The following is a 14,564-nucleotide window of genomic DNA, read 5'->3' on the forward strand; positions in this document are numbered from 1 at the left end:
GCAAATAAGCTTCTAATCTTTCCTAGAATCGTTATGACTCGATCCTTGCTTGAATTTGAGTCCTAAAACTCGAGTTTCCTTCGAAAATGCTAACATGCGTCAAAAAGAGTACGGGAGAGAGAGAACGTACTGAACGTTCTTTTTATATTTTTGACAGGTTACTTCGAGCTTAAGTAACCTCAAACAAATCCTAATGCTCGGGGTCCCAAAAACGCCCCTAATGGTAAATAGTCAAAATCCCCACAATTCCCTCCTGATCTCACTAACTCTCAATATATCATCAAATATTCATTCCCATTACCCAATAACCCGCTAATGTACTAAATACCCAATATACCCCTTGACTCACACCGAGTCAAATATGTGTCCCGCTGTGACTTTCTCACTAGCTTGCTTCCTAGGACCATCTCGTGCCGAGTAACCTAAATATATCCACATAATAATGTGGTCTCACACATATATCACATATATGCCAAATATACCCATAACAAGCCAAATTACGAAAATTGCCATTTTAATCAGAAATGGGCCCACATGCATATTTAATACACCTAAACATGCATACCAAGTCATATTATAATATAACTCACATAATCATATAATGATACACACACACATATATATATCACATAATTCCATAATTTTCCATCCTGACCCTCTAATAAAGGCCCTAAGTCTTATTAGATAATTTGGGACGTTACATCGGCCTAAGGGCGCCGACACCTAACTAATTGTATTAAGATTGAATTATATGTTTGGATTAACCTGTTTACTATTGCCTAGCTTATCGCTTGTACTCTGATGTTAATTGAACTATTGATCTAAGTTTACTATGCACATTCTGTTGTTTTCTATGCTTGTTGAATTTAGTTTTCTTGTTGAGTCTTGGCTCACGGGTGCTACGTGGTGCATGTAAAGACAAGGAAAAGTTAGACCAACTATGAGTTGGAGAGCTTTGGGGGTGTTGTGTACATTGACAGCTGCTCGACCGCCATGGTCGAGAGATTTACAAGGACTAGAGCCAAAATTGTATTTTGCCAATTAGGCTGATTGCAGTTGTATTTACTTTTGAGGGTTGTAACCGCCTTGTAAACATTATTTTTGGGATCCCGTGTATCAAACTCTTATTTGAATGAAAGTCAACAATTTTATGATCAAAATCTTTTAACCCTAACCTGTCAGTTGACTTTAGAAACACGTTTATGTTCAAACGACTTGATTAACAAGTCTTGCACTCTTTTAAATACACAGTGTAACGGTTTTGGTTACCCAGAACGTTACATATATATTGTCTTATATTAAATATTATTATAATAATAATATTTTACAATATTTGAATTTATATTAATATAATTAATAAATATTTATTTTTAGTTAGTTTTAAAAGTATATTTTGTTAAGTATCTAGAATATTCCGCTAAAATTAACAAAACAAACTGTTAAAACAAAAAAAATTAGTTATCTACACATTTTTTATATAGAAGAGATATAAAATTAGAGATTTCAATATGCCTACGTCACCCCACCATATTAAAATATTTATTTTTTATATACTCATATTATATTCTATTATCCTATTATTTCAAATAGATAAGGTTGGAATATTATTCTAACATTGATAAGATGTCCACGAGCAAACCCAACCCAATACAACTTAAATCGATAAAAAAAAATATTCAATATAATCGTGAGAACATACTATTTTAGTCCTTTTAATTTAGGTCATATACGTTTCCCTCTAGGTTGGGTTCCAAAAAAATAAAATAAAACCAACAGTAAGCTTCTCAATTCAACCCAAAACAATACCCCCCTATGAATGTTTAGCCAAACTACTTTTTTAAAAAGAAGACTTAATGCTCTCAACTCTAATATCTTAATGCTTAAAATATTTTTAAATCGAATTCATACAAGACAGAGTACTATTTTGGATTGAATTAAACTTAAAATTAATTTTAGTTTTTCTTTCTAGAATTTAAAGACACACAGCATATTTCAATATAGTATACTCCCTACAATTATAGGTAATAATACAAATAGATCTTAACAAACCGTATCAAATATAAATTATCAATATTATATACATTTAAAAATAATATATTTAATTTAAAATTTAGAAGTATTTTAATATATAATGAATATAATCAAATTATGTGTACTAATACTTAATTATTTATTTTATACTGTAAAAATATATATTAATAATTTACAATTGAAAAATATTAATAATATGCTTTTTTATTTATTATTTTGACCATTTCAAAAACTATATTGTTGTGGTTAACATTACAGTGTCGCTTTAAATCATCTCTTGTAGTTTATTAGTTTGGTTTTGTTTTTCTTTCATTACTTCAGCTTTTCACCATCTTCAAATTGACTAGTAATGAAGCATTAAAGTTTGTAAAGTCTAATTCCTAATAAATAAATAGTTTTAAATCCAAATTTTTGAATTAAATGATCACTATTCAAGCATTCAATAACACTTTAAACCCATTTGTGCCAGTCACTATGACATGAACAATAGCAAGACTAAAACCCTTCTGAGTTATGACCTATACACTTGTGTAATCCCTTCATCAGTTTATTATTTAACAAAAACCCACTAAATATAATTGATCACCACATTTCACTGACAAACTAGTAACTTATCAGAAAATAGGAATAGATAATATTGTTTATTGATCCTTGTTTGGTCAGTGGATATGTAACAAAAAAGAAGAAAAAAACAGGGAAAGCCCTTTAAAATCTGAGGCACCCACCAGACAAAAACACTAAGAGATGACGTACAGACAGAACTCAGAAGTCAAGACAAACTATAATACTTGATACCTTGAATATGTACAGTAGTAAATGCCATAAGACTTCATTTCACCAATCAATACAGAATTGTGATGAATATTTCTGTGCCAACCATAGATAGCAGCCACAATCAAATTCCAGGGAACAAAAGTCAGTTTAGAGGACTTCTTCAAAGACTATTCGAAGTTCGAACCCTTCCTTCACTCTTCCCTTAACTATTCTCGGTTTAGAATGTTGATCACGAAGGAGACTGCTCATCAACTGAAGCATCTGCATTATTAATGGGTTTTTTAAACTGAACCAAGATCATAGTCATATTGTCACAACCTTCCCCACCAGCTGTTGGTGCCACACATCTGTCAAAAACTTTCTCGCAAATGGCCGAGAGCTTAGTTTCCTGCATTGTAAGACAGAAATTTAGTTCTGTTAAACAGCGAGTGTGGAATATGTGCGTGTTAAAACAAGTCTTGGAAATTTACTTCTTTTAGCTGGTCTCGTACGTAGTCCACCAGTTGTTGACTAGACATGCAATCCCTAGAGGGAGAGTAAAGAGATCATCAGAGTTTTGAACAGATAGAACAAGAAGAAAACAGCTCAAAACCAACATTTAGTACACTACGATCTTCACACTGCATAAGAAATCTGGCACAATAAAGTCACATTTCTATGATTCTTATGTTTCATTGTCCCTCAAATTCCCATACGGCATAATATACTCCTAGTTTTGTCCAAATGATATTAAGTTTTGTGGAATGTTCAATAAAAAAAAAAGACAATAGAATAAGTGAAACATGTTTGCAATTTGGGGCGAAGCCAGAAATTACAAACAAAAAAAAGATGGAGAAATTACAAACAAACAAAAAGATGGAGCACATATATAAAATTTAGTTATCAGTATAATAAAAATTATATTCGGCTTAGCATGGCTCCCCCGGTTGCATCAGATCAAAATTATTTACAAGGAAAAAGCAAAACTAACTCACCATATCCCATCACAAGCTAAAACCAGAAACTCATCATCATCACATAGTTCAATCTGTATTGATAGAGGAAAAAAACATTACAATCTCAAATCTGTAAAATCTATCATTTCAATTGAGAGAAAAAAAAAAACTAAAACTAAAACAACATATGAAATATATAGTAGAATCTCAATCAAAAAATCATATTTTCCATTAAAAATATTCTTGATATTGTTATTCTGAATTTTTTTTTTCCTTTTTGACCTTGGTACAAGGAACACTAACAGAATCTGTTAAAACAAAAACGACAAGCAAACCCAAAAAATCTCCTTCTCTATGAAAAAATAAAAAAACTAAGTTGGGAGAAGAAAGCATTCTGGTAGGATGGACCTGCACAGAGGTAGTATAACAGAGAAATAGAAGCAGAACTGGTGAGTTTCTGTATTGGAATAACTAGGAATTCGAGAGCCTAGATCTCTCCCACAAAGGATTACACCCTACCGATTGCTACACACCCACTAATGGGCTCTACTCCTCTCCTAAATACTAATGCCTAGGCTGGTACCATGTACCTGCACACACCCTAAACTCACTCTCATAACAACTTAATACCCAACCTAGCCTAATCATTCTCTGCTGCTCCCCTACTGTTACCACTCCTGCTCTTGCGTCGCACCTTGTCCTCAAGGTGAAAGTGAGGGAACTGCTCTTAAATAACTGGGAAGTCCTCCCAAGTGGCCTCAAATGCAGGAAGGTTGGCCCACTTGATTAGGGCCTGTGGTACATCTTTGTGTGTGCCCGGCCGAACTTCTAACACAGCCTTTGGCTCAAGAATCCATTCTAATTCTGCTGTAAGACCTAGGGGTAACACTGAAGCTTGTTGGTTTGGTCCAAGGGGTGGCTTGAGCATGAGAGATGAAAGACGGGGTGGATGGACGCATCCGGAGGAAGCTGGAGTCAATATGCTACTGCTCCTACTCGAGCAATCACCTTGAAAGGACCAAAAAATCGTGGTGCCAATTTTTCATTCATTCTTTTGGCCACTGTCCGCTGCCTATACAGTCTTAGCTTGACATAAACGAAGTCTCCCACTTCAAACTGAACATCCCGTCTTTTCTTATCTACCTAAGCTTTCATTTTTTGTTGGGCACACTGAAGATTCAGTTTCGGCAAGTCAAGTATGTCGTCCCTGGTCTGCAGATTGTGCTCAACTACTGAAACTCGAGTGCTAGCAGGCTTGAAACGGACCAGAGGTGGGGGATCACGATGGTATAGGGCCCGAAATGGTGTCATACCAGCAGAGGAATGAAATGTTGTATTATACCAATACTCGGCCCACGAAAGCCACTTAGACCATTGGTTAGGCTTGGAACTAACAAAGCAACGAAGGTATGTCTAGAGACAGCGGTTAACCACTTCCGTTTGTCCATCCGTTTGTGGATGATACACGGTGCTTTGCTTCAGAATTGTCCCTTGGAGACGAAATTCCTTCCAAAAGAGGCTGAGGAAAATCTTGTCCCTGTCCAACACAATAGAACGAGGAACACCATGTAACTTGACAATCTCCCGAACAAAAATGGCAACTACTGTAGTGGCCGAGAACGAATGCCGAAGAGGAACAAAGTGGCCATATTTGAGTCGAAACCATTCGAAGTTGGCAACCCCTCTATGAAATCTAGTGAAATATCCTCCCAAACCTGATCTAGAACAGGCAAAGGCTGGAGCAATCCCGCAGGTGATTGAGCTACATACTTGTTTTGTTGGCACACTGCAAACCCAGCCACAAACTTTTGAACATCTTTACGCATTCCTACCCAATACAAATCAGCTGCCATCCTCTGAAAAGTCTTGAAGACACCCGAATGCGAACAATAATGGTATAAAGGGTGATGTTGGTGGTAGCACCAAGCGACCCTTTAACTTGAGGCAGCCCTAAACCAGCGAGTAGCCCCCCGTGTCCTTGCCTTTTTCTAAATCCTATATCACCTTAGAAAGGGTCAGGTCTGAGGCTATGTGTGCTTTCAAGTCAGGTATGGACAGTACCTGAGGAACAGAGAAAGCAACCAACGAACCCTCACTGTCTACTCAGGATAAGGCATTTGTTGCCTTATTTTCCAACCCAGGCCGGTATTGAATCGCAAAATCATATCCTAACAACTTTGTTAGCCATTTATGATGTTCAGCAACAACTCATCTCTGTTCTAACAAATACTTGAGGCTTCTTTGATCGATACGCACCAAGAACTTCCGCCCCAACAAATATAGTCGCCATTTCTGAATTGCCAAGACTATCGCCATCAACTCTCGCTCATAAACTGACTTGGTGCGTGCTTGGGGAGACAAAACCTGAATGTAACCTAATTGTAAAATGCAATAGGTCGTCTGTTCTGCATCAAAACTGCACCTAGGCCCGACCTAGAAGTATCGGCTTCAAGAACAAAAGGGGCTAAAAAGTTTGGGAGAGCCAAAACTGGTACTGCACACATGGCCTCTTTGAGTTGTATAAACGCTTCCTGAACGGCTGGGGTCCACCCGAATGCATCTTTCCGCAGCTAGTCAGTAAGTGGTCGTGCAATTTGCCCATACCCTCTAACAAACTTACGGTAGTATCTCGTGAGGCCAAAGAACCCTCTCAACGCCTTGATTGTCCTCGGAATGGGCCAATTGACCATGGCCTCAATTTTACTCGGATCCGCAGCGACCCCTTGAGCTAAAATTATGTGACCCAAGTACTCCACACTAGTTTGGGCAAACAAACATTTTTTTTTCTGTTGGCATACAAGCAATGTTGAGTAAGCCTTTCCAAAACCAGCTCCAAATGGCAAACATGTTCTTCCTATGACACACTATAAACAAGGATATCGTCAAACAAAAACTAAGACGAATTTTCGAAGAAGCCCTCGGAATACCTCGTTCATCAGCCCTTGGAAGGTGGCCGGGGCATTAGTAAAGCCAAAGGGCATCACTAAGAACTTGCAGTGCCCTTCATGCGTGAGGAATGCCGTCTTCTCAATATCCCTAGCAGCCACTCGGATTTGGTGATATCCGGAGTTCAAATCTAACTTGGAAAACACTCTAGCTCAGTGCAATTCATCCAACAATTCATCAATCACTGGAATCGGAAACTTATCAGCAATGGTCTCCTTATTCAAAGCGCGATAATCCACACAAAACCTCTGCTACCATTCTTTTTCTTGACCAATAACACTGGACTAGGGAAAGGACTTGTACTTGGCCTAATAATCCCAGCTTGAATCATTTGCATTACTAACTTTTCTATCTCATCTTTCTGCACTTGTGCGTATCGGTATGGTCTCACCGATATCGGTCCCACCCCATCGCGTAGGATAATCGAATGCTCTGTGGATCTGCTTGGCGGTAATCCAGTTGGCATCAGAAATACTGCTCCAAAACGCTCCAGAAGGTCATATACACCTTGAGGAATGGCTTGCTGACCCGCGGTCTCCTCTGCCTTCAGAGCCCCCAGTTGAACCCAAAAACCCAATCCGTCATGTTGGACAGTGTGAATCACTGCCTCAAGGGATATCGGTGACTTCCAAAGGCTCGGGTCACCTTGTAACGTTACCCACGCACCCACCATCTCGAAACGTATGACCACCGTCCTCCAATTAACTTGCATAGTGCCTAAGGTTTCTAGCCACTTGATACCGAGTATCACATCTGGGCTAAGCCCATGGGTTGAAGAATGTGTGGGGCCCCTTTAATATCTTCTTTGAGCCCTTTAACAAAGCTTCCCTCTAAAATATGCTTTGGAACATCCGGAACACGTGAAGCTAAAGCCTCCCAATGTAAGTGATAATCTCTCACAGTGGTGGTTTGCACGACTGACATGAATTCCTCCACCACCGTACCAACGGGCACCGCCCGAAATCTGAGAACTGATGCTTCAAAGTCGCCCAAGACGTGATCGGACGTCTTTGATTCTCCCATTGGAACCACGTAAGGGCATCTCCTTCCAAGCCCACCACTGCCGCCTCAAGCATTTGAGGTTTGGAAAGTCGAGTTAATAGGAAGTACCTCTCCACTCGGTAGATCCACCCATCTGGATTGTCCCCGGAAAATAACAAAAGCTCCATCCTAGGGGGTCGGTAATCATGCCCATAGCCATGTGTGGTGAACAATGACTCCGGTTGAACCGAAGGCTGTGGCAGAACAAGAACCGTCGCTGGTGGTGGCGACAAAACAGGAGGTTCTGGAATCGGAGCCGATGATACTTCCCCTTCCACCGCGCGTCGTTGGCGATCCGCACTAGCTGCTGTCGATTCAGTGTTGGCTTTCCCCGAAACTTGTATAATCTGAGCTAAGTGAGCCACCAGATAGTCCATCTTCTTCTCAATGGCTGGTAGGCGTTGAACCTCAGATTTAAGCAGCCCAATCTCCTTGGGTAGCTATTGGAATTCTGATCTAACCTCAGCCAAACCCCTGGTGAATTTCGATTGAACCCCATCCAACCTTTCCTCCAAGACCTCCAACTGAGAATCCTTCTTGGGTGCCATGAGGATCGATGTCTCTGATACCACTTTGGTAGGATGGACCTGGACTGAGGTTAGTAAAACAAAGAAATAGAAGTAGAAATTGTGAGTTTCTGTATTGGAATAACTAGGAATTCGAGAGCCTAGATCTCTCCCACAAAGGGTTACACCCTACCAATTACTACACACCCACTAATGGGCTCTCCTCCTCTGCTAAATACTAATGCCTAGGCTGGTACCATGTACATGCACACACCCTAAAGTCACTCTCATAACAACTTAATACCCAACCTAGCCTAATCATTCTCTGTTGCTCCCTTACTATTACCACTCCTGCTCTTGCACGCGTACACGTATGTCAAGGGTGGTTTATCACATTCCTATCTTTCTTTGGCTTACCGAACTATCGTAGCTATGTGAAATGAAAGTTTACTGATTGAACTAGGAAACTATACTGGTCAATAACAATTTTGAGAAAGCTTGTCGCAGACTCGGAGGTTTCTACCCTCCTAAAAACCAAGGAACGGGAAAGACTCCATGGGATTCCATTTCCCCCAAAACCTTCTATATAATGTAATATGGAAGTTAAAATACATACAGTATTTATGTCTGGATTAGCCGTTACAATCTGTTTTTCAGCAGTCAAATGTTTGTTTTGTTTGAATTCCACATCTCCTGCAACCAACACATTTTGATAAATAAATAAATAAAACGAATCATCACTCAATCTCCTACCTCTATTTTAAGCAACAAAACATACATACCTATAGCTCTTGTTAAGTTCAAACTTCCGTTGATCCGTCCAACTTGGATATATCCACCGGCTTTCAGAATCCTATCTTTCTCAACCTCTAAGTCTGGCTTATGATCTTTCGACAAATTATATGCCTGTATAAAACCTTCATTAAAACAAGACATGAAAAATGCTTTGCTACACATCAGAAGTTCTATGGCAGATTTTCCTAATTTACTCATATTATAACCAGCTGCAACAAATAGCTAGGTAAGTGTAAATTGAGATTCCCTTGTTGTCATCTGGGGATTCCAGAGATAAGCTAAAAATCCATTTCTTTTCTATTTTGACCCTGAGAAAAATGAATATAAATATCCTAGTGAAAAATGAATATAACAAAGTGAAAGTTGTTTAGGAACCTAATTATATCATTTTCTTGTTCAATGCGACTTTTCTAACACGTGTCAATCCAAATCAATAGTACATTTTTAACAAAGTGAGCTTAAAGTCTCCCTTAAACATCAAAAAAGTTCCAAAATGAATAACTTGATGAAGTGCAAGGAGTAGATACACGATAAAGTGGGGAAATCACCTGACCCTTCCTAGATATCACACAACGAGAATCACCAGCATTTGCTACAACAAGTTGTTTGTTCCGAATGACCGCAACACAAGCTGTGCTACCACAATTCGGTCCATCAAAATCCGAGTGGGGTCCCTAGTTGAAACATGAAACTTAGCATTTTATTTTCTCAAATATATAACTAATTATAATTAAAGCAGTAGGAATAAAACAAAACTATTTCAGCACTCGGAGAAACTATCACATATGAATATTCTATAAATACTTGCATTGGGTTCAAATATGCAACTATAATTTCAAAGGTGGACCCAAAATATTAAAGTTGAATTGCAATTTATGAAAACCAATCTGATACTTCTACAATACTTAATAGCCACATTTGTATGAAAAAAGTAAAATTGGTTTCAATAATTCTACCAAATCTAATGAAATACTACTTATTCGCATTATCTGCAAAATATCATACAGGTTGGTGAACTCAACCTTTCTAGCTGTCCAATCCCATACAACAACATTTTTAGACCTTTCCTTATCAAACACGTGAAGCATAACAAACACATGATTTTTATAAAATTTTATTTTTTTATGAAAAATATTGATAATGCAAAAGGCTTGGAAATGTTGATATTCCTAGGTGTATGTAGCCAACATAAATGTGTACTAAAAAATACCTCTTCCGAAGGCCAATCATCAACATGGTTACTGAATTCACCTCTCTTAGAATGCCCACCTCTAGGAGACCATATTAACCCTTCTATCACACCAGAAACCTTGTCTAAATTATCACCTAAGCTTGCCAATTCTCTCCACCCCCTTTGGCCACGCATCATCTCATCCATTCTGCAAACTCATTGATTAGTGAATAAGAAGCTGCTAGCTTAGAAGATGAAACTTAGTGGCATAAGAAGATTCCTGATTCTTGGGCTAAGATTAGCAAACAACGGTGACAAAGAGAAATGAAAATTTTCAAACACAACTAAGTAACCTTAGAAAGCATTTCTGTAAAGCTGAGCCTATATCTCCAGCTATGTAATCTTCATGCTTGAGCACCTGTTGGTGAAGATACTTGGCACAGAACTTTGCAACTGCTTTACCTGCAAGTCAGTGGAGACAGTCAATATCAGTACCAACACAGTAATACTTTTTAAGGGAAACTGAATAACATACAGCAAGACAAATTCTACATCTCTAGTCTATCTCCAATCCCAAATCTATATAAAATTGATTTCCAAAGACAAAAATTTCTAATGTTTTGAATAGGAGGTATTATATGGTTTAGGGTAAATAAGAAAACAGAAAATGAACAGGAAAAAAATGTAAAATTTAACAATAACCTCCATGACCGTCATAAACACCAAAAAGAGAAGTGGAACTGTCCAAATTTGGATAAGCAGAATGCTGCAACACAAATAAAGAACCATAAAAAATTAAATAAGTCCAAATTGAATACTCTATCAAGATGACCCTTTGGAAATATATAAATATTTGCGCTACATTTGATGATATAGTAGTAACCATCAAACGCTTCATCCTATAATAGAAATTTATTTTCATCTTATAATTCATATGAAAACTTTCTCTGCACTTCTTGATAAATTATTTTTCTCCAACTTTTTTTTTCCTTTTTTCAAAGTAATTAGTGATGACATCTTTAATTAGATTGAACTAACTGCATTGGAGAATTCGATTAGAAAGTGGCATTATGCCATTCATTGTAGCTGTCATAAAGTAACAAATCAAATTAAAGCATTTAGCATGATTATTAAAAGAGAAAAGTGTTATATTAGAAACTATTACAGTAAGTGAACTAAAATTGTCAAGAATGCTTACAGCATCTTCCATGGATGCCCGCCACCCTTGCATAGAAGACACCCCATATCGAAGTCTTTCATTCTCTCCCTCTTCTGAGGATTTATCAGTTTTGGGAGAACTGAGATATATTCCCATAGTTAACTAAGAACACAATAAAAATAAATTAAAACCAATCAGATAATATCATAATCAATAATAAAACTGCAGACTAACATATTCAAATTTCCACAACTCACCAGAAAATCTTTTCTTCAGATCCCAATTATAAAATCCCACTACAAAGATTACCAAATATATCTCCAACTTCAAGTTTGGGTGCCAAGAAAATTCAAAGCCAAAAAACTTAAGTAAAAAGATCAAAATTTGGCCCAAACCCATGAATTTAACCAAGAAAAGAATCAGCAACATAGATTCGAAAAAAGCTTTACATCCAAATTTTACCAGTCAGTAAACCAAACATAAATAGATCAAAAAAGAAAGAAAATGATTTTAATCGATTTCAACAAGCAGAATATTTCTATAAATTACATAATTGCAGTTACTAGTTGTATAATATCAACAAGAAAGCAAAAGACATAAGTGGGATCAGTTAGGGTTCTTGATAAGACTCACTCTCAGATGAGGGTCCAGAAGTCCGTACAGTCTGGTTTGGGAGAAAGAGATGTAATTATAAAGAAATTGGACGTTGATGAATGATTTTGATCCAATTGGTTTGGATTTGGATGTCATAATTCTATTTTTATTTATTTGCTAAAAATGCAAAACCAGCGGAAAGACACGTGCCTTGCATGTGACCCAAACTATAGTTGTCTTTGTGTTTACATATATTTTTAATCAGTGAACTTTGTCGACTTGCCTTGAAATTATTGTCTCACTTTATTTGATCTCTATCATTACTGCTATTTTATTATATTTATTATTTGTTGTAATAAACTCTGTGCGACAAAATTTTAAAAAAAGAATTATAATAAATGAAAGTAACATTTGTATATTATATTATGATATTTTTAATGTATTTTGAAAAGAAAAATGAAAAGTTTCATCAAATGAAAAGTTTTTATGTTTCGTATGTATGCGTATTAAAAGAAGTAAGCCGTGACTTCTTTATACAGCAAAACAAGTAGCAACTTCATTATATATTTATTTTTATTCCACAAATCTGAAATTTTTTTTTAAAAAAATCCATTAATTTGTCAAAAAAAGAAAAAGAAAGGTAAGACTACTTTCTTTTGTGCATTTATTCTTTTAATTTTTGGTTTTTCGTTCTTATGATCTTTAATTCTTTATTCATTTGTTTTTAATGTCTTACTTATATTTTTATTAGAAAATATAACCGCGCTCTGCGCAGTCTTTTGCAATTATTAAAACATATATATTTTAAAATAATTTTTGGGAGACTGTGGGGTGGTGATTCATTTTGACCATACTCGTACAACATGTTCTTTATATAGACACGTGAAGACATCTTGACTATAATTTTTTATTTCATGATGGTGTTCACTGTTATTGTATAGCGAACCTCCTGTAGATTTTTGAAAAATTCTGACAAATTTTAAAGTACTGAAAACAAAGTTCAAAAAGCTTGTTGTACATTTACTTTTATTTATTATTATTATACACTTTGCGTAGTTCTTTTTATAAAAAGTCTAAATTATGTATAAGAAAATTTATATTTTGTGTAAGATTTATTTTGGCCAATTACCTATTTGAAGTCTTTATTTTTAAAAATTAACTTTTAGATCTCGTGTTTTGTCAAAATAATAAAAATTGGAAATGATAGATTGATTATTTGAACACTGTATTTTTGCTTATTACCCATTTTGACCCTATGTTTTTTAAAATGAACATTTGGACCATGTATTTATTTAAAATGTTCAAACTTCTTATGAAAATTAAATTATATATTTATATAATTTTTGTTTTCTGTAAGGGTTCACACTATTTTGAACCTTGTATTTTAGTCGATCACCCATTAGAACTTTTATTTTTACAAATTAACTTGTAGACCTCAAGTTTTGTCAAAATATTAAAATAAAAATAGATAAATCTATTATTTGAACACCATATTTTGACCGATTACTCATTTTGATTGTTTAGTTTTAAAAATTAACCTGTGGATCATATATTTATTCAAAAGGTTAAAAATTATTTATAAAAAGTAAATTATATAAATATATATAATTTATGTTTTCTATAAAGGTTCACACCATTTTGAACCTTGTATTTTAGTTGTTTACCAATTTTGACCATTAATTTTTTTTTAAATTAACTTGTGGACCTTGTGTTTTGTCAAAAATTAAAAAATTGGAATGTAAAGATAGATTATTTGAACCACGTATAATTTGGTTGATTACCCGTTTGAATATTTTAATAAAAACTTAGATACTTTAGATTGTAAAATGTTAATTATAAAATGATATAATAATATAATAAAATCTAATTGTGATAACTATTTAGTTAAACCATATGTGACTATTCTCATTGATATATTTTTCATGCTATTATTATTGGATAACTACTGTTACGTATGACTATATTATAATCAATGTATTTATAAATATGTGTATTACTTTGTTAATTCTGTTACATTTGTTGAAGGGTTGATGTACGTATATATGTATGTATATTTTTTTTTTGGATACAATATAAAATTCTCACAAAATAGTAAAAATAGATTGTAAAAAATATAGGATGTCACCTTCTCATTTATATATAGATATAGATATAAATATTTTGTAAAACTATTCACTTTGGAATAAAAAAACATAATTATAATATAATAAGAAAAATAGATATAAAGATAATCGAAAATTATTACATAATTTTTAATTAATTTTTTTAGTATTTTTCAATAAATAAGTAGTTAAGATATTTAAACTAAATAAATTTTTAATCAAATTAATATGTATATATATTGATATTTTCAATTGTTAAAGATATTTTAGAAAATAGAAAATAAATAAAAAAAATTAGATTAAATGAGAAAATAGAAAGAGTGATTTGAAGATATTTTAGAGTGCCACGTCATATTCTTGAAGCTCTCCTTTATTTATATATATATATAGATTTGCTAATGGTGCTATTTAGTTGTGTAAAACACGAGAAAGTAGTTTGTGGTTTTATTTATTTCATGTGTTATCTTCAAATTTAACATGGTTTTATTTTGTTTTTTTATGAGAAAAGAA

The 14,564-nt window shown here is 34.9% G+C and overlaps 1 protein-coding gene across 2 annotated transcripts; it reads right to left on the bottom strand.

Moving 5' to 3' along the window:
* Positions 1 to 2,642: 2,642 nt before the first annotated feature.
* On the bottom strand, positions 2,643 to 12,125 carry LOC133796487 (probable protein phosphatase 2C 11). 2 transcript variants are annotated; one of them, XM_062234017.1, is made up of 12 exons: positions 11,992 to 12,089; positions 11,616 to 11,682; positions 11,398 to 11,520; positions 10,902 to 10,965; positions 10,553 to 10,661; positions 10,239 to 10,407; positions 9,577 to 9,702; positions 9,016 to 9,139; positions 8,850 to 8,926; positions 3,780 to 3,832; positions 3,276 to 3,330; positions 2,643 to 3,193 (listed from the first exon to the last, which is right to left on the bottom strand). In XM_062234017.1, the coding sequence occupies exons 3-12, from the start codon at positions 11,512 to 11,514 to the stop codon at positions 3,035 to 3,037; spliced, it is 1,053 nt and encodes a 350-aa protein (XP_062090001.1). In that variant the 5' UTR covers positions 11,515 to 11,520; positions 11,616 to 11,682; positions 11,992 to 12,089; the 3' UTR covers positions 2,643 to 3,034. The 2 variants fall into 2 exon arrangements, with proteins under 2 accessions (XP_062090001.1, XP_062090002.1); XM_062234018.1 differs by lacking the exon at positions 11,616 to 11,682 and having other exon boundaries at positions 11,992 to 12,125.
* Between the last annotated feature and the right edge of the window lie 2,439 nt (positions 12,126 to 14,564).

Source organism: Humulus lupulus, chromosome 8, assembly GCF_963169125.1.
Source record: "Humulus lupulus chromosome 8, drHumLupu1.1, whole genome shotgun sequence".
In the NCBI taxonomy this organism is placed as follows: Eukaryota; Viridiplantae; Streptophyta; class Magnoliopsida; order Rosales; family Cannabaceae; genus Humulus; species Humulus lupulus.